Here is a 24,168-nt window from a genome sequence, read left to right as displayed (position 1 = left end):
GGCTGAGAAACTCGCCAGCAAGATCGTGCCCTTCTTCCAGTGAGTTCATCTTCACACTTAGTGACATTATTCGTTATTTGTAGTTTTGACCAAAATATTTAATTTTACATGGATCGAGGCAGCCATTGTTTTGCAATGAACAATGACCGTCGATGTGAAATTTCATATTTTGGTCAAAAATACAAATAGCATTTATGTATTGATTCATTTTAGTTAGAATTCCTTTAAATTTTGTGACAATTGATTGCACATAAACGTGAGCTAATCTGCCGCCTTAATATGAGTTTTAGTTGGCATCTGCCCTCACATGGCTCAAAGAAGGGACATCCAGTGTTCCATTGATACATGCCATACTGAGCAACATGTGCGCCTTTTTCCATCCATGGAAGACCAGCCTGTAAGCCCTTATTGTGATAGACCAACCTGTAAGCCCTTATTGTGATAGACCAACCTGTAAGCCCTTATTGTGATAGACCAACCTGTAAGCCCTTATTGTGATAGACCAGCCTGTAAGCCCTTATTGTGATACTGCTGATCTTCCCTCCCTCCCCACTGTGTGTTTGTGGTGACAGTGTTGTTGACATGTTGCCACCAGGTTGTGTGACGAGCAGCTGTCCCCACAGTCTCACTACGACTTTGGTCTGCGTGCGCTGAAGAGCGTGCTGGTGAGCGCGGGCAACGTGAAGCGCGACAAGATCCAGGCCGTCAAACAGGGGCTGCTGGACCGTGGGGAGCCCGTCAACGAGACGACTATCGCTGAAAACGTCGCTGAACAGGAGGTGCGCTCACATATCTCACCTCTCTTCATCTGTGTGTCAGTGTGTGTGTGTGCATGTGCTTGTGTGTGTGTGTGTGTGTGTGTGTGTGTGTTTGCATTTGTTTGTATGTGTGTGTGTGTGTTTTTGTATGTATGTGTGTGTGTGTGTTTGTGTGTGTGTGTGTTAGGGTTAACCCTAACCAGGTGAGCAGATTCTGGGTCAGAATCAGCTGGAGACGATGGTGCCCAAGCTGTTTGAGTGTCAATCAGTGTGTGTGATAGTGAAGCAGTGTATGTCTGACTGTGTATGTCTGACAGTGTATGTCTGACTGTGTATGTCTGACCATGTATCAGGCATGGGAATTGTCCGCCAAATGGCGGATTTCCGCCGAATTTTTTTTTTGTTCCGCCGAAAATGCAAAAGTGTCCGCCGAAAAAATAAAGGGGGGAGGCACACAAAAAAAGCACCGGTTACTTTGGCCTTTGCGCAAAAGCCCGCGAAAACTTTCCGTACTTTGTTCACGCACTGCTACCGCCCGCCTCAGTTATTGAACTATTATGTTTGAAAGTAAACCAGATTGCACAGATTGTGTTACAAGTTACATTTTCCTGTTTGTCTCAACAGATAAATTTTTTTACAAATTTAAACCATATATAATACATGTAAGCAAAATTTGGTACATTTTTGTACTAAAAACTCTGATTCTAAAAACAGAATTTAATGGCAAACTTGGAGCTCAGATGACACCAGATTGCACCATCTGGGTTCTTTGGAGAAAAAAAATTTCCGGGGGGCATGCCCCCGGACCCCCCTAGTAAGGCTAGGCGCTTCGCGCCGTCGACTTGACGCTTCGCGTCTTTAGTTATAAATTTTCCGCCTTTTTTACAATTTTCAATTCCCATGCCTGATGTATATCCACTGTTGTGTACAGATCTTGATCCAGAGCGTGATGGAAACCATGGTGCCCAAGCTGGTGGCAGAGGACATCCCCTTGCTGCACTCCCTGCTGTCGGACGTGTTCCCGGGCGTGGCCTACCACCCCGGTGAGATGAAGCAACTGCGAGCGGAAATGCGCAAAGTGTGCGCTGAGATGAACCTGGTGTATGGCGAGAATGACGAACAGGGCACCCAGTGGGTGGAAAAGGTATGTGTGTGTGTGGTAATGAACCTGGTGTAAGTTGAGAATGACGAACAGGGCACCCAGTGGGTGGAAAAGGTATGTGTGTGTGTGGTAATGAACCTGGTGTAAGTTGAGAATGACGAACAGGGCACCCAGTGGGTGGAAAAGGTATGTGTGTGTGTGGTAATGAACCTGGTGTATGGCGAGAATGACGAACAGGGCACCCAGTGGGTGGAAAAGGTATGTGTGTGTGTGGTAATGAACCTGGTGTAAGTTGAGAATGACGAACAGGGCACCCAGTGGGTGGAAAAGGTATGTGTGTGTGTGGTAATGAACCTGGTGTAAGTTGAGAATGACGAACAGGGCACCCAGTGGGTGGAAAAGGTATGTGTGTGTGTGGTAATGAACCTGGTGTAAGTTGAGAATGACGAACAGGGCACACAGTGGGTGGAAAAGGTATGTGTGTGTGTGGTAATGAACCTGGTGTAAGTTGAGAATGACGAACAGGGCACCCAGTGGGTGGAAAAGGTATGTGTGTGTGTGGTAATGAACCTGGTGTAAGTTGAGAATGACGAACAGGGCACACAGTGGGTGGAAAAGGTATGTGTGTGTGTGGTAATGAACCTGGTGTAAGTTGAGAATGACGAACAGGGCACCCAGTGGGTGGAAAAGGTATGTGTGTGTGTGGTAATGAACCTGGTGTATGGCGAGAATGACGAACAGGGCACCCAGTGGGTGGAAAAGGTATGTGTGTGTGTGGTAATGAACCTGGTGTAAGTTGAGAATGGCAAGCGGGGCACACAGTGGATAAAAAAGGCACAATGCTGTCTATCCGTCTGTAAGTCTGTGTGTGTGCATTGTACAGTGCTTGTTGACACTGTAAGTCTGTGTGTGTGTGCATTGTACAGTGCTTGTTGACACTGTAAGTCTGTGTGTGTGCATTGTACAGTGCCTGTTGACACTGTAAGTCTGTGTGTGTGCATTGTACAGTGCTTGTTGACACTGTAAGTCTGTGTGTGTGTGTATTGTGCAGTGCTTGTTGACACTGTAAGTCTGTGTGTGTGTGCATTGTACAGTGCTTGTTGACACTGTAAGTCTGTGTGTGTGCATTGTACAGTGCTTGTTGACACTGTAAGTCTGTGTGTGTGTGCATTGTACAGTGCTTGTTGACACTGTAAGTCTGTGTGTGTGCATTGTACAGTGCTTGTTGACACTGTAAGTCTGTGTGTGTGAATTGTACAGTGCTTGTTGACACTGTAAGTCTGTGTGTGTGTATTGTACAGTGCTTGTTGACACTGTAAGTCTGTGTGTGCATTGTACAGTGCTTGTTGACACTGTAAGTCTGTGTGTGTGCATTGTACAGTGCTTGTTGACACTGTAAGTCTGTGTGTGTGTGTGCATTGTACAGTGCTTGTTGACACTGTAAGTCTGTGTGTGTGTGCATTGTACAGTGCTTGTTGACACTGTAAGTCTGTGTGTGTGTGCATTGTACAGTGCTTGTTGACACTGTAAGTCTGTGTGTGTGTGCATTGTACAGTGCTTGTTGACACTGTAAGTCTGTGTGTGTGTGCATTGTACAGTGCTTGTTGACACTGTAAGTCTGTGTGTGTGCATTGTACAGTGCTTGTTGACACTGTAAGTCTGTGTGTGTGTATTGTACAGTGCTTGTTGACACTGTAAGTCTGTGTGTGTGTATTGTACAGTGCTTGTTGACACTGTAAGTCTGTGTGTGTGTGCATTGTACAGTGCTTGTTGACACTGTAAGTCTGTGTGTGTGTGTATTGTACAGTGCGTGTTGACACTGTAAGTCTGTGTGTGTGCATTGTACAGTGCGTGTTGACACTGTAAGTCTGTGTGTGTGTGTATTGTACAGTGCTTGTTGACACTGTAAGTCTGTGTGTGTGCATTGTACAGTGCTTGTTGACACTGTAAGTCTGTGTGTGTGTATTGTACAGTGCTTGTTGACACTGTAAGTCTGTGTGTGTGTGTATTGTGCAGTGCTTGTTGACACTGTAAGTCTGTGTGTGTGTGCATTGTACAGTGCTTGTTGACACTGTAAGTCTGTGTGTGTGTATTGTGCAGTGCTTGTTGACACTGTAAGTCTGTGTGTGTGAATTGTACAGTGCTTGTTGACACTGTAAGTCTGTGTGTGTGCATTGTACAGTGCTTGTTGACACTGTAAGTCTGTGTGTGTGTGCATTGTACAGTGCTTGTTGACACTGTAAGTCTGTGTGTGTGCATTGTACAGTGCCTGTTGACACTGTAAGTCTGTGTGTGTGTGTATTGTGCAGTGCTTGTTGACACTGTAAGTCTGTGTGTGTGCATTGTACAGTGCTTGTTGACACTGTAAGTCTGTGTGTGTGTATTGTACAGTGCTTGTTGACACTGTAAGTCTGTGTGTGTGTATTGTACAGTGCTTGTTGACACTGTAAGTCTGTGTGTGTGTATTGTACAGTGCTTGTTGACACTGTAAGTCTGTGTGTGTGCATTGTACAGTGCTTGTTGACACTGTAAGTCTGTGTGTGTGCATTGTACAGTGCTTGTTGACACTGTAAGTCTGTGTGTGTGCATTGTACAGTGCTTGTTGACACTGTAAGTCTGTGTGTGTGTGCATTGTACAGTGCTTGTTGACACTGTAAGTCTGTGTGTGTGCATTGTACAGTGCTTGTTGACACTGTAAGTCTGTGTGTGTGTGTATTGTGCAGTGCTTGTTGACACTGTAAGTCTGTGTGTGTGTGCATTGTACAGTGCTTGTTGACACTGTAAGTCTGTGTGTGTGTGCATTGTACAGTGCTTGTTGACACTGTAAGTCTGTGTGTGTGTGCATTGTACAGTGCTTGTTGACACTGTAAGTCTGTGTGTGTGTGCATTGTACAGTGCTTGTTGACACTGTAAGTCTGTGTGTGTGTGCATTGTACAGTGCTTGTTGACACTGTAAGTCTGTGTGTGTGTGCATTGTACAGTGCTTGTTGACACTGTAAGTCTGTGTGTGTGCATTGTACAGTGCTTGTTGACACTGTAAGTCTGTGTGTGTGCATTGTACAGTGCTTGTTGACACTGTAAGTCTGTGTGTGTGAATTGTACAGTGCTTGTTGACACTGTAAGTCTGTGTGTGTGTATTGTACAGTGCTTGTTGACACTGTAAGTCTGTGTGTGTGTACATTGTACAGTGCTTGTTGACACTGTAAGTCTGTGTGTGTGCATTGTACAGTGCTTGTTGACACTGTAAGTCTGTGTGTGTGCATTGTACAGTGCTTGTTGACACTGTAAGTCTGTGTGTGTGTACATTGTACAGTGCTTGTTGACACTGTAAGTCTGTGTGTGTGCATTGTACAGTGCTTGTTGACACTGTAAGTCTGTGTGTGTGCATTGTACAGTGCTTGTTGACACTGTAAGTCTGTGTGTGCATTGTACAGTGCTTGTTGACACTGTAAGTCTGTGTGTGTGCATTGTACAGTGCTTGTTGACACTGTAAGTCTGTGTGTGTGCATTGTACAGTGCTTGTTGACACTGTAAGTCTGTGTGTGTGCATTGTACAGTGCTTGTTGACACTGTAAGTCTGTGTGTGTGTATTGTACAGTGCTTGTTGACACTGTAAGTCTGTGTGTGTGCATTGTACAGTGCTTGTTGACACTGTAAGTCTGTGTGTGTGTGCATTGTACAGTGCTTGTTGACACTGTAAGTCTGTGTGTGTGCATTGTACAGTGCTTGTTGACACTGTAAGTCTGTGTGTGTGTGCATTGTACAGTGCTTGTTGACACTGTAAGTCTGTGTGTGTGCATTGTACAGTGCTTGTTGACACTGTAAGTCTGTGTGTGTGTACATTGTACAGTGCTTGTTGACACTGTAAGTCTGTGTGTGTGCATTGTACAGTGCTTGTTGACACTGTAAGTCTGTGTGTGTGCATTGTACAGTGCTTGTTGACACTGTAAGTCTGTGTGTGTGTGCATTGTACAGTGCTTGTTGACACTGTAAGTCTGTGTGTGTGTGCATTGTACAGTGCTTGTTGACACTGTAAGTCTGTGTGTGTGCATTGTACAGTGCTTGTTGACACATAGGCGGATTTTTGTAATGTTCACTCCCAAGGTTTCATGCTGAATGTTGTATCTGGATCTGCCTTTCATGTATAAGTAATGTCAGTGCCTATTTCAGTCAGATGACAAGGTGTGTGTGTACTGTGTAGGTGCTACAGCTGCACCACGGGCTGATGATGGTGGTGCCTAGTGGTATGTGTGTACCTGTATCAATCACAAGGTGTGTGTGTACTGTGTAGGTGCTACAGCTGCACCACGGGCTGATGATGGTGGTGCCTAGTGGTATGTGTGTACCTGTATCAATCACAAGGTGTGTGTGTACTGTGTAGGTGCTACAGCTGTACCAGATCACGTCACTGCACCACGGGCTGATGATGGTGGGGCCTAGTGGCAGCGGCAAGTCCTCGGCGTGGCGTGTGCTGCTCCAGGCGCTGGAGAGAATGGAGGGCACAGAGGGCGTGGCCCACGTCATCGACCCCAAGGTAAGGGATCTCTCTCCCAACATGCACCTCATGGAGTCCTGACAGCTCTCCCAGCAAATCCCTCTCACACAACTTGTTTTTATCTTTTTAAACATCAAGATTTTTAACAAGCCTTAAAAACCAATATTGAAAAGACTTGAGCTTTGAAGAACCTTCTACATTCTAGATAAACCTAAACAAAACCGAGACCACTATCTTAACTGAGATAGGAACAAAACTTGTATCAGTCCCAGATATCCTATAACCAACCAACCTAACAGCTCTTGCTGAGCGGAGATTTGTTTTTGTTAACCAGTATTGCAATCTACTTCAGATTATTGTTCTGTCGTTAATTTGGATGCATTGTTTGCTGTTGTGAAGTTAATTTGGATGCATTGTTAGGAAGGAGACTGAGATTTGAAGGAATGGGAATAAAAGAGAGAGGGTTGATCAAGAGGAGATGAGTGATGATGAATAATTATGTCTGTATATTTGTCCAGTCCATATCCAAAGAGGCGCTGTACGGCAACCTGGACCCCAACACTCGGGAGTGGACTGATGGTCTCTTCACGCACATCTTGAGAAAGTAAGCTCACCGTTCACCCCTTACCTCACCTCCTTCCTCTAGCAAAGATGGCTTTGAATTGCGTGTGTCTCTCTTTTTAAGAGCTGTATCCTTTGTAAGGATATAGAACATCATCTGCCAGTGAATAATAAATAAAGCTTATTTTGGTTTGACAATTCTGGTAACATTTAAAACTTGTGATATGCATTACAGACAGGTAAATGTAAATGATATTGAGAAGTGTGTGATGTTGAGATGTGCTTTGGCGGAAGGTTGTTATTGGTGGAAAACCAATGTGTAGCATGTACAGAAAGGTGTGTAGTGTTGCCTTGTGCTAACCCTGTAGTGAGGGTGATGTTGGTGAGTGTGTTTACATGAAAGATGTGTCGTGTTGTGTTGTACTTGTCGCATAGTGAGAGTGATGTGTGTTGGGTTTCAGGATCATTGACAACGTACGTGGAGAGCTGACCAAGCGGCAGTGGATCATCTTTGACGGAGACGTGGACCCTGAGTGGGTGGAGAACCTAAACTCTGTGCTGGACGATAACAAGCTTCTCACCCTGCCCAATGGAGAGCGTCTCGGCATCCCTCCTAACGTCAGTCACCATTCCTCTGTCTCTCGCCTTTTTTGTAGTGCACTTTCTTCCTGGTTACGTTCAGCATACGGCATCCTTTTCTGACCCCAAGCCAGATTTTGCTCTTAAAACTAAAAAGAGTAAGGTGCTGTAACAAAAATAAAGGATTCAGGAATTAGATAGAAAGATAAATGTGTCAGAGTTAGATTAAAGGAAGAAAATGTGAAGACAAGTGAGTGCAGTGCTCATGTGCCAAAGCAACACATTTTTGGTGTGTAGTCTTGTAATTGTGATTGTGTTTTGTGTTGGTGGGTGAGGATCTCTGTGCCATGGTGGCCACAGCCTGTGGTTGCAGGGTGCCCTGCTATAGTTGGTCACTGCAGCTGGTGACTGTTAAAGTATGTCCCACAGGGCTGATGGCTGTACGTGTTGTTACCTCTGTGTATCATGTCTGAGGTGCAGGGTCTGAGCTATGCTATCCTGGCTACGGCCAGTCACAGCACTGATGTTCATTGCCAGGTGTGATAGTTAGTTACCGTACTTTCGGGACTATAAGGCGCTTCGTTATATAGGGCGCAACCCTCACTTTTGAGGTAGAATTGAGAAAAAATATCACATTAGGCGCATCCGGTCTATAAGCCGCACATCAAAGGAAGAATACAGAGTGGAAATATTTGTGGTGTGTGTGTGGCGAGATGAAAGGCAGGTCCATTGTGATAGCTGTGTGTGCGGCGAGATGAAAGGCAGGTCCATTGTGATAGCTGTGTGTGCGGCGAGATGAAAGGCAGGTCCATTGTGATAGCTGGGTGTGCGGCGAGATGAAAGGCAGGTCCATTGTGATAGCTGTGTGTGCGGCGAGATGAAAGGCAGGTCCATTGTGATAGCTGGGTGTGCGGCAAGATGAAAGGCAGGTCCATTGTGATAGCTGTGTGTGCGGCGAGATGAAAGGCAGGTCCATTGTGATAGCTGGGTGTGCGGCGAGATGAAAGGCAGATCCATTGTGATAGCTGGGTGTGTGGCGAGATGAAAGGCAGGTCCATTGTGATAGCTGGGTGGCCTTCTTTACATGCAGACACTGACCTTCCCCCCCTCCCCCCCCCCCCCTTCCCCCGGCGTCAATGACCCAGTTTTTGCTTTGAGAGGTGCTTCCCCTTTCATATCTGAGAGAGGAAACTTTCAGTGCACCGGGGTCAGTGAGAGAGGTTAACCTATGAGGCGGTCTCTTTGATGTCTTGAGAGGAAACTTGGCCAGGGTAGTACCTAGTAGCTGAAACATGCATTATCACAAGTTCTTTGACTGGTACTCAGGCGGTCTCTTTGATGTCTGAGATGAAACTTGGCCAGGGATTTTTATTTTAACAACACATAGGGCGCTTCCGTTCAATAAGCCGCAGGGGTCAAGATTGAGAAAAAAAGTTGCGCCTTATAGTGGGTTAAATACGGTAGTTAGTTGTTGCTTTTTGGGTCCAGCAGACCATATAGGCCAAATCAGGACCCCGCCAGGTGTGATAGACAGGCGTACATGTTACAGGTGTGTGATAGACAGGTGTCTGTGTCACAGGTGTGTGATAGACAGGTGTCCGTGTTACAGGTGTGTAATAGACAGGTGTGTGTGTTACAGGTGCGCATCATGTTTGAGGTGCAAGACCTGCGCTACGCCACGCTGGCGACGGTGAGTCGTTGTGGCATGGTGTGGTTCAGTGAGGATGTGCTGTCCACAGACATGATCTTTGAGAACTACATCCTGACACTGCGCCACGTGCAGCTAGAGGACGGCGATGATGACGCCCGCTTCACTCGCCCTGGGGCCCCCGAAACCAAGGAGGATCAGGTCTCTCCCACCCTGCAGGTCAGTGTCTGCTTCACTCTCTGTCTGTCTCTATGTCTAGTCTCTCCCACCCTGCAGGTCACTGTCTGCTTCACTCTCTGTCTGTCTCTATGTCTAGTCTCTCTGTCTCTATGTCTAGTCTCTCCCACCCTGCAGGTCACTGTCTGCTTCACTCTCTGTCTGTCTCTATGTCTAGTCTCTCTGTCTCTATGTCTAGTCTCTCCCACCCTGCAGGTCAGTCTGCTTCGCTCTCTGTCTGTCTCTATGTCTAGTCTCTCTGTCTGTCTGTATGTCTAGTCTCTCCCGCCCTGCAGGTCACTGTCTGCTTCACTCTTTGTCTGTCTAGTCTCTCTGTCTGTATGTATGTCTAGTCTCTCCCGCCCTGCAGGTCAGTCTGCTTCACTCTTTGTCTGTCTGTCTAGTCTCTCTGTCTGTCTCTATGTCTAGTCTCTCTGTCTCTATGTCTAGTCTCTCCCGCCCTGCAGGTCACTGTCTGCTTCACTCTTTGTCTGTCTAGTCTCTCTGTCTGTATGTATGTCTAGTCTCTCCCGCCCTGCAGGTCAGTCTGCTTCGCTCTCTGTCTGTCTCTATGTCTAGTCTCTCTGTCTGTCTGTATGTCTAGTCTCTCCCACCCTGCAGGTCCTTGTCTGCTTCACTCTCTGTCTGTCTCTATGTCTAGTCTCTCCCACCCTGCAGGTCACTGTCTGCTTCACTCTTTGTCTGTCTCTGTCTAGTCTCTCTGTCTGTCTGTATGTCTAGTCTCTCTTTCTGTCTCTATGTCTAGTCTCTCTCTGTCTGTCTAGTCTCTCTCTGTCCGTCTGTCTAGTCTCTCTCTGTCTGTATGACTAGTCTGTCTGTCGAGTCTCTCTCTGTCTGTCTAGTCTCTCTCTGTCTGTATGCCTAGTCTGTCTCTCTCTCTCTGTCTGTCTAGTCACTGTCTGTCTAGTCTGTGTCTGTCTGTCTAGTCTCTCTCTGTCTGTTTGTCTAGTCTGTCTCTGTCTGTCTGTCTAGTCTCTGTCTGTCTGTCTAGTCTCTCTCTGTCTGTCTGTCTAGTCTCTCTCTGTCTGTATGTCTAGTCTGTCTCTGTCTGTCTGTCTAGTCTCTGTCTGTCTGTCTAGTCTCTGTCTGTCTAGTCTCTCTCTGTCTAGTCTCTGTCTGTCTGTCTAGTCTCTCTCTGTCTGTCTGTCTAGTCTCTCTCTGTCTGTCTAGTCTGTCTCTGTCTGTATGTCTAGTCTGTCTGTCTAGTCTCTGTCTGTCTGTCTAGTCTCTCTCTGTCTGAATGTTTAGTCTGTCTGTCTAGTGTCTGTCTGTCTAGTCTCTCTCTGTCTGTCTGTCTAGTCTCTGTCTGTCTGTCTAGTCTCTGTCTGTCTAGTCTCTCTCTCTCTCTGTCTGTCTAGTCTCTCTCTGTCTGTCTGTCTAGTCTCTCTCTGTCTGTCTAGTCTCTCTCTGTCTGTATGTCTAGTCTGTCTCTGTCTGTCTGTCTAGTCTCTCTCTGTCTGTCTGTCTAGTCTCTCTCTGTCTGTCTGTCTCTGTCTGTCTGTCTGTCTAGTCTCTCTCTGTCTGTATGTCTAGTCTGTCTGTCTAGTCTCTCTGTCTGTCTGTCGGTCTAGTCTCTCTCCGTCTGTCTGTATCTGTGTCTCTTTCTGTCTGTCTGGCTCTGTCTCTCTCTCTGTCTGTCTAGTCTCTCTCTGTATGTCTAGTCTGTCTCTGTCTGTATTCTCTGTCTCTGTCTGGCTGTCTGTGAGTGTGTCTGTCTGTGTGATGGTAGACTGACCATAGCAGTGTTACAGGTTCAGCGTGACGCGGCCAGCGTGCTGACCCCCTTCTTCTCACTGGATGGCATCGTGGTCAAGTGCCTGGAGTTCAGCAAGGGGCTGGACCACATCATGGACTTCACTCGCTTCCGCACGCTCAACTCCCTCTTCAGCATGCTCAACCAGGGCGTGCGCAACGTGCTCGCCTACAACCGCTCGCACGACTTCCCCATGCAGGTAAGGACATCCGCTGATGTAGTAATGGTGTGTGCAGGCAGAGCAACTATAAAGCAGTACATCAACAAGTACCCGGTGTACAGCTGTCTGTGGTCCATGATTGTAGTAACAGTGACACTGATGGTGTGTTTACAGGCGGAGCAACTAGAGCAGTACATGAACAAGTACCCGGTGTACAGCTGTCTGTGGTCCATGATTGTAGTAACAGTGACACTGATGGTGTGTTTACAGGCGGAGCAACTAAAGCAGTACATGAACAAGTACCCGGTGTACAGCTCTCTGTGGTCCATGATTGTAGTAACAGTGACACTGATGGTGTGTTTACAGGCGGAGCAACTAGAGCAGTACATGAACAAGTACCCGGTGTACAGCTGTCTGTGGTCCATGATTGTAGTAACAGTGTAACAGTGACACTGATGGTGTGTTTACAGGCGGAGCAACTAGAGCAGTACATGAACAAGTACCTGGTGTACAGCCGTCTGTGGTCCATGATTGTAGTAACAGTGTAACAGTGACACTGATGGTGTGTTTACAGGCGGAGCAACTAGAGCAGTACATGAGCAAGTACCTGGTGTACAGCTGTCTGTGGTCCATGACGGGCGACAGTCGCCTCAAAGTGCGTCAGGAGCTAGGAGACTTCATGCGCGGCATCACGACCGTGCCCCTCCCCCCATCAAGCGCCCTCATCATCGACTACGAGGTGGGTTCATGACCTCTCTCAGCTGTGTTGGGGGCGGAGTGAGGTGGGTCTAGCCACTGATCTGAGTTCTGGCACACAGATGCAGTTAGGTATTTATTTACAATCAGGCTCTAAAGAGATCACTACATAGTACATACGTTTCATACTTTTGATCCTTTCTGACCTGTTTGTTGTGACAGGTGAGTGTGTGTCTTGGCGGATGAAAGTTCCCATGGTGGAGGGTATACAAACTGTTAACCAGCATAACTTCTTGCTTTATCTCTTCCTATCTCACCTGTTTGTTTACCTGTGACTGCAGGTGAGCCCGTCAGGAGAGTGGGCGTCGTGACAGACCAAGTGTAATATCTTCCTTTATCTCTTCCTGTTTTACCTGTTTGTTTACCTGTGACTGCAGGTGAGCCCGTCAGGAGAGTGGGCGTCGTGGCAGACCAAGGTCCCCAAGGTGGAGGTGGAGACGCACAAGGTGGCGGCGGCGGACCTGGTGATCCCCACCATTGACACTGTGCGCCACGAGAGTCTGCTGTACACCTGGCTGGCGGAACACAAGCCCCTGGTTCTGTGTGGCCCCCCCGGCTCTGGTAAAACCATGACGCTCTTCAGCGCTCTGCGCGCCCTGCCCGACATGGAGGTGAGCACCGGGCACCGGGCACCGGGCACACACTCTGCTGTGTCTGCCAAGCTTTTATGTGAGGAGTGTTAGGCTTTGTGCTCAGTAGTATTTCACCTTGCTATTCACCTTGCTATTCACCTCATGCATGTTGCAGCACCAAATATCACTCAGAAGGCACACCTGTCACTAACGCACTGGGTGACTGTGTGCAGGTGGTAGGCCTCAACTTCTCCAGTGCCACTTCACCTGAGCTGCTGCTGAAGACGTTTGATCACTACTGTGAGTTCCGCCGCACGCCCAACGGCATTGTGCTGTCCCCCATCCAGCTCAACAAGTGGCTCGTGCTCTTCTGTGACGAGATCAACCTGCCCGACATGGATAAGTACGGTAAGTCAACCTGCCCTGCACACACACACGCACGCACGCACGCACACACAGACACACACACACACACAAAGAGCAAAGCAGCCAGGGTGTGATGTAGCCAGCAGCAATGTAATGGTGGATGTGTGTGTTGCAGGCACGCAGCGAGTAATCTCCTTCCTGCGCCAGATGATGGAGCACGGCGGGTTTTACCGCACAGCGGACCAGGCCTGGGTCCAGTTTGAGAGGATCCAGTTTGTGGGCGCCTGCAACCCCCCCACCGACCCGGGCAGGAAACCTCTCTCTCACAGGTACTGTCATCACATGTCTCACTTACATGTTGCTAGTGTCAGTCTCTCTCTTTATCTCTGTCTCTGTCTCTGTCTCTCACAGGTACTGTGTTCCCGCGTCTCTCTGTAGATGTTGCTAGTGTCTCTTTGTCAGTCTCTCTCTCTCCCTCTTTATCTCTGTCTCTCTCTCTCTCTCTCTCTCTCTCTCACAGGTAAGGTACTGTGTTCAAACGGCTCTCTGGCACACTGCTAGTGTCAGTTTATCAGTCTTAACATTAGGAGTGCAAGCAGCAGATGCAAACAGCTGTCAGGAAATTGATGTAGAGATGTCTCACTTTATGTACAAGTACATTTCCCCCTAGAAATGATGGTTTGTTTTCGCAGTTGTTTTTATATTCTTCCACCCTGTGATAAGTGTGCTGTGGCTCGGGGATGTTACCACAAATTCATACCTATAGGACAAATGTCCTGAGCTCTTCGGCATTAATAGGACATTTGACTGCTTTCAGACATTTTAATAGAACATTATAATTTTGTGCAAAACACAAAATCATGATCACACACACATATCAGTATATGCACCAACATTGTGTGCGTATATTGTTTTATTACTTTTGTTTCAAACAGGACACACACAAAAAACAAAAACTAAAAAGCAACCAAAAACTCCAGCACTCTTACTTTGATTGGCACACAAACTGCATGATTTCCTGGCAGAGCTTTTTCTTGACATATTCGACAAAACAGTTTACCTATATAGATGGTCTCTTTGCTGTCAAATTCTAACCAACTAGTACTAAACAGGGTCAACATGAATAGTTAACCTTATTAAAAGACCGTCTGTGCGAATGTCCTGTTGTACCGACACGTACATCTTCAAGTCACGAAACTTTACTTTCTGTGATTGTGGAGGTTTCAGCGGCAACACTATCATTGGCGCTGTCATTTTCTGGAATTATGCTATTGCTAGCCGTGTTTCCCATGTTCTTCTTGGCCCTAATGTAGCACACGATGCCGTTGAAACGCCAAACGTGTTCAGCTTTTTTGTTTGTTTGGCAGGCTTTAGCTTTTTTCAGTGGCATAATTCAGTGCCGTGCGCTTTAACTCTAACCGAAAGCAAATTAAAGCATACGCGAGCCTTGGTCAGTTGAAGTTGTCTCCCGTACTCCTAACTTTAGTGTGTTCAGTCAGAAGACGGGTGTACGCAAACAGCTCATACCGCAAACGGTTCGGATTGCAGATGATGTGTGTGACAGGTTCCTGCGGTATGTACCAGTGGTGTACGTGGACTACCCAGGTGTGTGTGTTGTGGATGGAAGGTGTGTTCAGTATGTTACCATGGAGATGTTGTGTGCGACAGGTTCCTGCGGCATGTGCCAGTGGTGTACGTGGACTACCCAGGCGAGGTGTCGCTGAAGCAGATTTACGGCACGTTTAACCGCGCCATGCTGAGACTGGTGCCCTCACTCAAACCTTACGCTGACCCCCTCACCAACGCTATGGTCGAGTTCTACATCATGTCTCAGGTAACTCTCCTCATTGACTTATGTATCCATTGAACATGGCATTTCCCTCCTTTGAGCCATGAGACGTCAGAGTCAGACTAAAACTCACATTTAGGCGGTTTTCCTCCTTTGAGCCATGAGACGTCAGAGTTTTCCGGGACCAAAAAAAGAGTGCATGTTTGTGTACGTTCAGTAGAAAACATTAAAAGGAATTATAACTAAAATCAATCGACACATAAATGTTATTTGTATTTTTGACCAAAATATGACATTTTACCCAGATCTCGACAGTCATTGTTCACCTTGACCGCTGGCGCGGTCTCGGAGTAACACTGACTGTCTCGATCTGTGTAAAATGTCATATTTTGGTCAAAATTACAAATAACGTATGAAACTATGATATCTTGGAAACATGGAAACATGCAAAAGTACCGGAAAGGGACTTTCTGTCTCCACGACTGTCTCATTGTTCTCTCTGTCTCCGTCTGTCTGTCTGTCTGTCTGTCTCTCTCTCTCTCTCTCTCTCTCTCTCTCTCTCTCTCTCTCTCTCTCTCTCTCTCTCTCTCTCTCTCTCTCTATAAAACTAGTTTTGCCTTTGCTGGGCCGTTAAGATGGAACTCTCTTCCTTCGAATGTTAAAACTAGCAAATCTGTAAATATGTTTAAATCTTCTTTAAAAAAACCATCTAAACTGTTCTCTGTAAGTACACACCCGCGGTGACATAATCATGTGAATCTTACAGTTCTGTCTAATGTATACTATATTAATATTACTATATAATTATATTCACGTCATATTACATATTCATAGCATATAGTATTCATATTGTTTTACTTTGTATATTAGATTTTGTGTTTCGTGTGGCCGTGGTGCTCATGCTTATTTACTGTACATTTACATGTTATGCCTATATGAATTCATTATATTATGTTGGTTATATGCGTGCGGATGTGTTAGTGTGAATGTAAAGGGCACGTTGTAAGATTAGGCCCTTGGCTTAAAATGTTTACCCTTTATGTCAATAAAATGTTCTAAGTCTAAGTCTAAGTCTCTCTGTGCCAATGTAGTATCTAACAAGGTGTGTATTATCTCTGTGCCATTGCAGGAGCGCTTCACACAGGACATGCAACCTCACTACATCTACAGTCCCCGTGAGATGACGCGCTGGGTGAGAGGTATCTGTGAGGCCATCCGTCCTCTGGAGACGCTGGACCTCAACGGTCTGGTCAGGATCTGGGCCCACGAGGCCCTCAGGCTCTTCCAGGACAGGTTAGCTTAGTGCTGAGTCCCCCCGCGGGTTAGGGGGAAGAATTTACCCGATGCTCCCCAGCATGTCGTAAGAGGCGACTAACGGATTTTGTTTCTCCTTTTACCCTTGTTAAGTGTTTCTTGTAAAGAATATAGTCAATTTTTGTAAAGATTTTAGTCAAGCAGTATGTAAGAAATGTTAAGTCCTTTGTACTGGAAACTTGCATTCTCCCAGTAAGGTAATATATTGTACTACGTTGCAAGCCCCTGGAGCAAATTTTTGATTAGTGCTTTTGTGAACAAGAAACAATTGACAAGTGGCTCTATCCCATCTTCCCCCTTTCCCCCTCGCGATATAACCTATGCGATCTTTTTTTATTTGACCAAATTGTTTTGTAAAAACCGTAAGATCTTCGGCATACGCCGTAAGACTTGAAAAACATCAAAATGCCGTAAGAATTACGCGAAAACCGTAAGACTTGACAGGTATGTGAGTGGTAGATAGTCATGTCACATTATACTGTCACAAGGACCTCAGCCAGGACAGGTTAGCTTAGTGCTGAGTGGTAGATAGTCATTTTATATTATACTGTCACGAGACCCTCAGCCAGGAGAGGTTAGCTTATTGCTGAGTGGTAGATAGTCATGTCACATTATACTGTCACGAGGCCCTCAGGCTCTTCCAGGACAGGTTAGCTTAGTGCTGAGTGGTAGATAGTCATTTTACATTATACTGTCATGAGGCCCTCAGCCAGGACAGGTTAGCTTAGTGCTGAGTAGTAGATAGTTATGTCACATGATACTGTCATGAGGCCCTCAGCCAGGACAGGTTAGCTTAGTGCTGAGTGGTAGATAGTCATTTTACATGATACTGTCATGAGGCCCTCAGCCAGGACAGGTTAGCTTAGTGCTGAGTAGTAGATAGTTATGTCACATGATACTGTCGCGAGGCCCTCAGGCTCTTCCAGGACAGGTTGGTTCTCCCTGCTTAGCTTACTACTTAGCCACCGTTGTGCTCAGGGGCATTTGACAATGTTGGTGATAACACAGAATGATGGGGGCCCAGTGAGGATCTGGGCACAGGGACTCTTGCCAGGAAAAGTTAGTAACTTTTGTGAGAATCTGGGTACACTCTGACTTTTGCATATTAGATCACAACTTGGCTGGTGTGCGCACTGGGTGACAGTCAACAGTAGATAGGTGATCAGATATGAAAAGTTGGCTGGTGTGCGCACTGGGTAACAGTCAACAGTAGATAGGTGATCAGAGATGAAAAGTTGGCTGGTGTGCGCACTGGGTAACAGTCAACAGTAGATAGGTGATCAGATATGAAAAGTTGGCTGGTGTGCGCACTGGGTGACAGTCAACAGTAGATAGGTGATCAGAGATGAAAAGTTTGCTGGTGTGCGCACTGGGTGACAGTCAACAGTAGATAGGTGATCAGAGATGAAAAGTTTGCTGGTGTGCGCACTGGGTAACAGTCAACAGTAGATAGGTGATCAGAGATGAAAAGTTGGCTGGTGTGCGCACTGGGTGACAGTCAACAGTAGATAGGTGATCAGAGATGAAAAGTTGGCTGGTGTGCGCACTGGGTAACAGTCAACAGTAGATAGGTGATCAGAGATGAAAAGTTGGCTGGTGTGCGCACTGGGTAACAGTCAACAGTAGATAGGTGATCAGATATGAAAAGTTGGCTGGTGTGCGCACTGGGTGACAGTCAACAGTAGATAGGTGATCAGAGATGAAAAGTTTGCTGGTGTGCGCACTGGGTGACAGTCAACAGTAGATAGGTGATCAGAGATGAAAAGTTTGCTGGTGTGCGCACTGGGTAACAGTCAACAGTAGATAGGTGATCAGAGATGAAAAGTTGGCTGGTGTGCGCACTGGGTGACAGTCAACAGTAGATAGGTGATCAGAGATGAAAAGTTGGCTGGTGTGCGCACTGGTTGACAGCATGAGACGGGGCTTTGTTACAGAGGAAGGTATATACATGTGGTGTTGTTGTTGTGCAGGCTGATAGAGGACGAGGAGCGGCAGTGGACGGACCAGAACGTGGACATGATTGCCTTCAAACACTTCCCCAACATTGACAGGGAGACCGCACTCACCCGCCCCATCCTCTTCAGCAAGTGGCTGTCCAAGGACTACGTGCCTGTTGACAGGGAGGTGCTGAGAGAGTACACCAAGGCCAGGCTCAAGGTACACACTCCCTCTCCTTTCTGGCTGGCTGTCTGGCTGTCTGGCTGTCTGTCTGGCTGTCTGGCTGTCTGTCTGGCTGTCTGTCTCAAGATACACACGCCCTTTTTGTCTCACACTCTTTTCTTTCGTGTGTGTGATAATGGTGTGACTGGCTGTGCAGGTGTTGAGATGTGTGATAATGGTGTGACTGGCTGTGCAGGTGTTGAGATGTGTGATAATGGTGTGGCTGGCTGTGCAGGTGTTGATATGTGTGATAATGGTGTGACTGGCTGTGCAGGTGTTGAGATGTGTGATAATGGTGTGACTGGCTGTGCAGGTGTTGAGATGTGTGATAATGGTGTGGCTGGCTGTGCAGGTGTTCCATACTTGTCATGTGAGATGTGTGATAATGGTGTGGCTGGCTGTGCAGGTGTTGAGATGTGTGATAATGGTGTGGCTGGCTGTGCAGGTGTTGAGATGTGTGATAATGGTGTGGCTGGCTGTGCAGGTGTTGATATGTGTGATAATTGTGTGACTGGCTGTGCAGGTGTTGAGATGTGTGATAATGGTGTGGCTGGCTGTGCAGGTGTTGAGATGTGTGATAATGGTGTGGCTGGCTGTGCAGGTGTTGAGATGTGTGATAATGGTGTGACTGGCTGTGCAGGTGTTCCATACTTGTCATGTGAGATGTGTGATAATGGTGTGACTGGCTGTGCAGGTGTTCCATACTTGTCATGTGAGATGTGTGATAATGGTGTGACTGGCTGTGCAGGTGTTGAGATGTGTGATAATGGTGTGGCTGGCTGTGCAGGTGTTCTATGAGGAGGAGCTTGACGTGCCGCTGGTGCTGTTTGACGAAGTTCTGGATCACGTTCTGCGTATCGACCGTATCTTCCGCCAGCCTCAGGGCCATCTCCTGCTGATCGGAGTGTCTGGGTCAGGGAAGACCACGCTGTCTCGCTTCGTGGCCTGGATGAACGGACTGAGCGTCTACCAGATCAAGGTGCACAACAAGTACTCCGCGTTCGACTTTGACGAGGACCTGCGCACTGTGCTCCGCCGATCAGGATGCAAGGTCAGGCTCACTTAGTTGACCTAGTTGTTAGCTGGGACCTAGTGCTGTACTTTTGGTAAGTTAGGATTAATGAGTGGTTTTGCTGCAAGGCCAAGCACACTCATTTGACCTGGTTGTCAGGCACACTCATTTGACCTGGTTGTCAGGCACACTCATTTGACCTGGTTGTCAGGCACACTCATTTGACCTGGTTGTCAGGCACACTCATTTGACCTGGTTGTCAGGCACACTCATTTGACCTGGTTGTCAGGCACACTCATTTGACCTGGTTGTCAGGCACACTCATTTGACCTGGTTGTTAGCTGGGACCTAGTGCTGTACCTTGGGTAAGTTAGGATTTATGAGTGGTTTTGCTGCAAGGTCAGGCACACTTAGTTGACCTTGTTAGCTGGGACCTAGTGCTGTACCTTCGGTAAGTTAGGATTTATGAGTGGTTTTGCTGCAAGGTCAGGCACACTCATTTGACCTGGTTGTTAGCTGGGACCTAGTGCTGTACCTTGAGTAAGTTAGGATTTATGAGTGGTTTTGCTGCAAGGTCAGGCACACTCATTTGACCTGGTTGTTAGCTGGGACCTAGTGCTGTACCTTGGGTAAGTTAGGATTTATGAGTGGTTTTGCTGCAAGGTCAGGCACACTCATTTGACCTGGTTGTTAGCTGGGACCTAGTGCTGTACCTTGGGTAAGTTAGGATTTATGAGTGGTTTTGCTGCAAGGTCAGGCACACTTAGTTGACCTTGTTAGCTGGGACATAGGGCTATACCTTGGGTAAGTTAGGACTTATGAGTGGTTTTGCTGCAAGGCCAGGCACACTCATTTGACCTGGTTGATAGCTGGGAGCTAGGGCTATCCCTTGGGTAAGTTAGGACTTATGAGTGGTTTTGCTGCAAGGTCAGGCACACTCATTTGACCTGGTTGATAGCTGGGAGCTAGGGCTATCCCTTGGGTAAGTTAGGACTTATGAGTGGTTTTGCTGCAAGGTCAGGCACACTCATTTGACCTGGTTGATAGCAGCTGGGAGCTAGGGCTATCCCTTGGGTAAGTTAGGACTTATGAGTGGTTTTGCTGCATGTGTGTGCACTGTGTTGAACAGGACGAGATTGTCGCTACTGTGCACAACAGATGTTGTGTTAGGAAAGTAGCTGAGAGAGATGTGTGTACAGTGATGTCATCATTTTTTGCACGCCCGCAAGTAGTAGTGTATGTAAGAAGTATGTTGTGATGGTGTCAACAGGACGAGAAGATCTGCTTCATCATGGACGAGAGCAACGTGCTGGACTCAAGCTTCCTGGAGCGCATGAACACGCTGCTGGCCAACGGAGAGGTGCCCGGTCTGTTCGAGGGCGACGAGTACACCACCCTCATGACACAGTGCAAGGAGGGCGCCGTCAGGGAGGGACTCATGCTCGACTCTGCTGAGGAGCTCTACAAGTGGTTCACTGGACAGGTCTGTTTGGGCTTCTATTGTTGGTGTTGTGGTTGTTGTGGTGGTGGTTGTTGTGGTGGTGGTTGTTGGTGCTAGAAGAGCTATACAAGTGGTTCACTGGACAGGTCTGTTTGGGCTTCTCTTGTTGGTGTTGTGGTTGTTGTGGTGGTGGTTGTTGTGGTGGTGGTTGTTGTGGTGGTGGTTGTTGTGGTGGTTGTTGGTGCTAGAAGAGCTATACAAGTGGTTCACTGGACAGGTCTGTTTGGGCTTCTATTGTTGGTGTTGTGGTTGTTGTGGTGGTGGTTGTTGTGGTGGTGGTTGTTGTGGTGGTTGTTGTGGTGGTGGTTGTTGTGGTGGTTGTTGGTGCTAGAAGAGCTATACAAGTGGTTCACTGGACAGGTCTGTTTGGGCTTCTATTGTTGGTGTTGTGGTTGTTGTGGTGGTGGTTGTTGTGGTGGTGGTTGTTGTGGTGGTTGTTGGTGCTAGAAGAGCTATACAAGTGGTTCACTGGACAAGTCTGTTAACGTTACTCTTGTTGTTTTACTTACATTGCAGATTAGTGTTTGTGTTATTAGCAGAACATCAGTCAGATGATGAAGAGTACTACAGGTGAGAAAGGTGTGTGTTAACGTGTTCCACTGACTGTACAGGTGATCAAGAACCTGCACGTGGTGTTCACCATGAACCCGTCATCAGAGGGGCTGAAGGACCGCGCGGCCACGTCCCCCGCCCTCTTCAACAGGTGTGTGCTCAACTGGTTCGGCGACTGGTCCAAGGGCGCGCTCTACCAGGTGGGCAAGGAGTTCACCAGCAAGATGGACCTGGAGAAAGGAGGGGTGAGTATCCAACGTCTGGTCTCTCCTCACCTCTCAACACCTGGTCTGGTCTCTCCTCACCTCTCAACACCTGGTCTGGTCTCTCCTGACCTCTCAACACCTGGTCTGGTCTCTCCTCACCTCTGTAGTGTTGGTCAAAATGTGAAGGTCTCAATGGTGAAGTGTAATGGGTTGAGAGTGTTCCAACTTACGATGCCATCATACAAAGGATAAAGCCTGACACAGACACACACACACATCAGTACCGCCGCCACGACCCCGGGATAAAGCCTGACACAAGCACATCAGTATTTTAGTGACATGTATTAGAATACAAAATAAATCAGTTGTAAATGTGTATGCACCCAGCAAAACAAAAGAAAAGGTTAAATTTGTTGACGAGTTGACGGAAAAAATGAAGTTTTGAATGCAATGAGATCATAGTGTGTGGTGATTTTAACTGTGTTTTGAACAATGAAAAAGATGTTATAGCTGGCGAGAACCATTCAGGGGATAACGTTGCAAAATTCAAACATGTATGTGATTTGTATGATGTTTGGAGGTTTTTCAACCCGGATATAAAGGAATTTACCTGGTCAAGAAAGTCTCCGTTTATTGCCAGACGACTAGATTATATTTTGGTTAGTTCAGGTATTTTTGATTTGAACTTTGATTGTGGAATCGTTAGTGTTCCTTTTTCAGACCATAGAGGATGCCTGGTTCGAATGAAAGTATGTGAGATTGTACGAGGCAAAGGTTATTGGAAGTTCAATAATTTAATGTTGGAAGATATTGATTATGTCAATGAAATGAATATTTTTATTGATGGATTTTGTAGCGAAGAATTGGATTGTCAACTGGACTGGGAAATGTTAAAAGTTAAAATAAGAGAGTTTACCATTAATTATAGTAAAAGTTGTTGTTGATGCTGGCAGTACTCGGCACCGTCCAACTTTCCCTTTGCCTACGAGAACCTAAACCCCAACCCTGGACATCGTGAGGCGGTGGTCAACGCCTTTGTGTACGTGCACCTGTCCCTGCATCAGGCCAACACTCGCATCACTCGCCGCGGGGGTCGCACCACCTCCGTCACACCCAGACACTACCTCGACTTCATCAACCATTATGTGAGTGACATTTGTGTTTCATCAACCATTATGTGAGTGGCGTTTGTGTTTCATCAACCATTATGTGAGTGACGTTTGTGTTTCATCAACCATTATGTGAGTGACGTTTGTGTTTCATCAACCATTATGTGAGTGACGATTGTCTTTCATCAACCATTATGTGAGTGGCGTTTGTGTTTCATCAACCATTATGTGAGTGGCGTTTGTCTTTCATCAACCATTATGTGAGTGATGTTTGTGTTTCATTAACCATTATGTGAGTGACGTTTGTGTTTCATCAACCATTATGTGAGTGACATTTGTCTTTCATCAACCATTATGTGAGTGGCGTTTGTGTTTCATCAACCATAATGTGAGTGATGTTTGTGTTTTATCAACCATTATGTGAGTGGCATTTGTGTTTCATCAACCATTATGTGAGTGACGTTTGTGTTGCATCAACCATTATGTGAGTGACGTTTGTGTTGCATCAACCATTATGTGAGTGGCGTTTGTGTTTCATCAACCATTATGTGAGTGACGTTTGTGTTTCATCAACCATTATGTGAGTGACGTTTGTCTTTCATCAACCATTATGTGAGTGACGTTTGTCTTTCATCAACCATTATGTGAGTGACGTTTGTCTTTCATCAACCATTATGTGAGTGATGTTTGTGTTGCATCAACCATTATGTGAGTGACGTTTGTGTTTTATCAACCATTATGTGAGTGGCGTTTGTGTTTCATCAACCATTATGTGAGTGGCGTTTGTGTTTCATCAACCATTATGTGAGTGACGTTTGTGTTTCATCAACCATTATGTGAGTGATGTTTGTGTTGCATCAACCATTATGTGAGTTACGTTTGTGTTTCATCAACCATTATGTGAGTGACGTTTGTGTTTCATCAACCATTATGTGAGTGACGTTTGTCTTTCATCAACCATTATGTGAGTGACGTTTGTGTTTCATCAACCATTATGTGAGTGACGTTTGTGTTTCATCAACCATTATGTGAGTGACGTTTGTGTTTCATCAACCATTATGTGAGTGACGTTTGTGTTGCATCAACCATTATGTGAGTGACGTTTGTGTTTCATCAACCATTATGTGAGTGACGTTTGTGTTGCATCAACCATTATGTGAGTGACGTTTGTCTTTCATCAACCATTATGTGAGTGACGTTCGTGTTTCATCAACCATTATGTGAGTGACGTTTGTGTTGCATCAACCATTATGTGAGTGACGTTTGTCTTTCATCAACCATTATGTGAGTGACGTTTGTGTTGCATCAACCATTATGTGAGTGACGTTTGTGTTGCATCAACCATTATGTGAGTGACGTTTGTCTTTCATCAACCATTATGTGAGTGACGTTTGTGTTGCATCAACCATTATGTGAGTGACGTTTGTGTTGCATCAACCATTATGTGAGTGACGTTTGTCTTTCATCAACCATTATGTGAGTGACGTTTGTGTTGCATCAACCATTATGTGAGTGACGTTTGTGTTGCATCAACCATT

General features: G+C 46.4%; 1 protein-coding gene across 8 annotated transcripts in view; it reads left to right on the top strand.

The window, feature by feature from the left end:
* Positions 1 to 24,168, top strand: part of LOC138953643 (cytoplasmic dynein 1 heavy chain 1-like) — a 213,050-nt gene that overhangs the window by 89,108 nt on the left and 99,774 nt on the right. For all 8 annotated transcript variants that reach the window (XR_011451579.1, XM_070325522.1, XM_070325520.1 and 5 more), the window contains 19 exons: positions 1 to 39; positions 596 to 779; positions 1,690 to 1,902; positions 6,242 to 6,394; positions 6,874 to 6,959; positions 7,378 to 7,534; positions 9,135 to 9,362; positions 11,132 to 11,332; positions 11,868 to 12,032; positions 12,427 to 12,660; positions 12,855 to 13,029; positions 13,163 to 13,316; positions 14,656 to 14,821; positions 15,906 to 16,069; positions 18,061 to 18,247; positions 19,038 to 19,301; positions 20,533 to 20,745; positions 21,375 to 21,560; positions 22,475 to 22,666. The exon at positions 1 to 39 is cut by the window's left edge and continues 202 nt beyond it. Coding sequence is in view for 7 of the 8 variants with exons in the window: in XM_070325522.1 (XP_070181623.1) it covers positions 1 to 39; positions 596 to 779; positions 1,690 to 1,902; positions 6,242 to 6,394; positions 6,874 to 6,959; positions 7,378 to 7,534; positions 9,135 to 9,362; positions 11,132 to 11,332; positions 11,868 to 12,032; positions 12,427 to 12,660; positions 12,855 to 13,029; positions 13,163 to 13,316; positions 14,656 to 14,821; positions 15,906 to 16,069; positions 18,061 to 18,247; positions 19,038 to 19,301; positions 20,533 to 20,745; positions 21,375 to 21,560; positions 22,475 to 22,666 (3,361 nt within the window). In the remaining variant the exon portion in view is untranslated. The remainder of the gene's footprint in view (positions 40 to 595; positions 780 to 1,689; positions 1,903 to 6,241; positions 6,395 to 6,873; positions 6,960 to 7,377; positions 7,535 to 9,134; positions 9,363 to 11,131; positions 11,333 to 11,867; positions 12,033 to 12,426; positions 12,661 to 12,854; positions 13,030 to 13,162; positions 13,317 to 14,655; positions 14,822 to 15,905; positions 16,070 to 18,060; positions 18,248 to 19,037; positions 19,302 to 20,532; positions 20,746 to 21,374; positions 21,561 to 22,474; positions 22,667 to 24,168) is intronic.

The sequence above is a fragment of the Littorina saxatilis genome, linkage group LG17 (genome assembly GCF_037325665.1).
Source record: "Littorina saxatilis isolate snail1 linkage group LG17, US_GU_Lsax_2.0, whole genome shotgun sequence".
In the NCBI taxonomy this organism is placed as follows: Eukaryota; Metazoa; Mollusca; class Gastropoda; order Littorinimorpha; family Littorinidae; genus Littorina; species Littorina saxatilis.
Note: the sequence above shows the minus strand (reverse complement) of the source record. Positions and strands in the feature narration are given on the sequence as shown.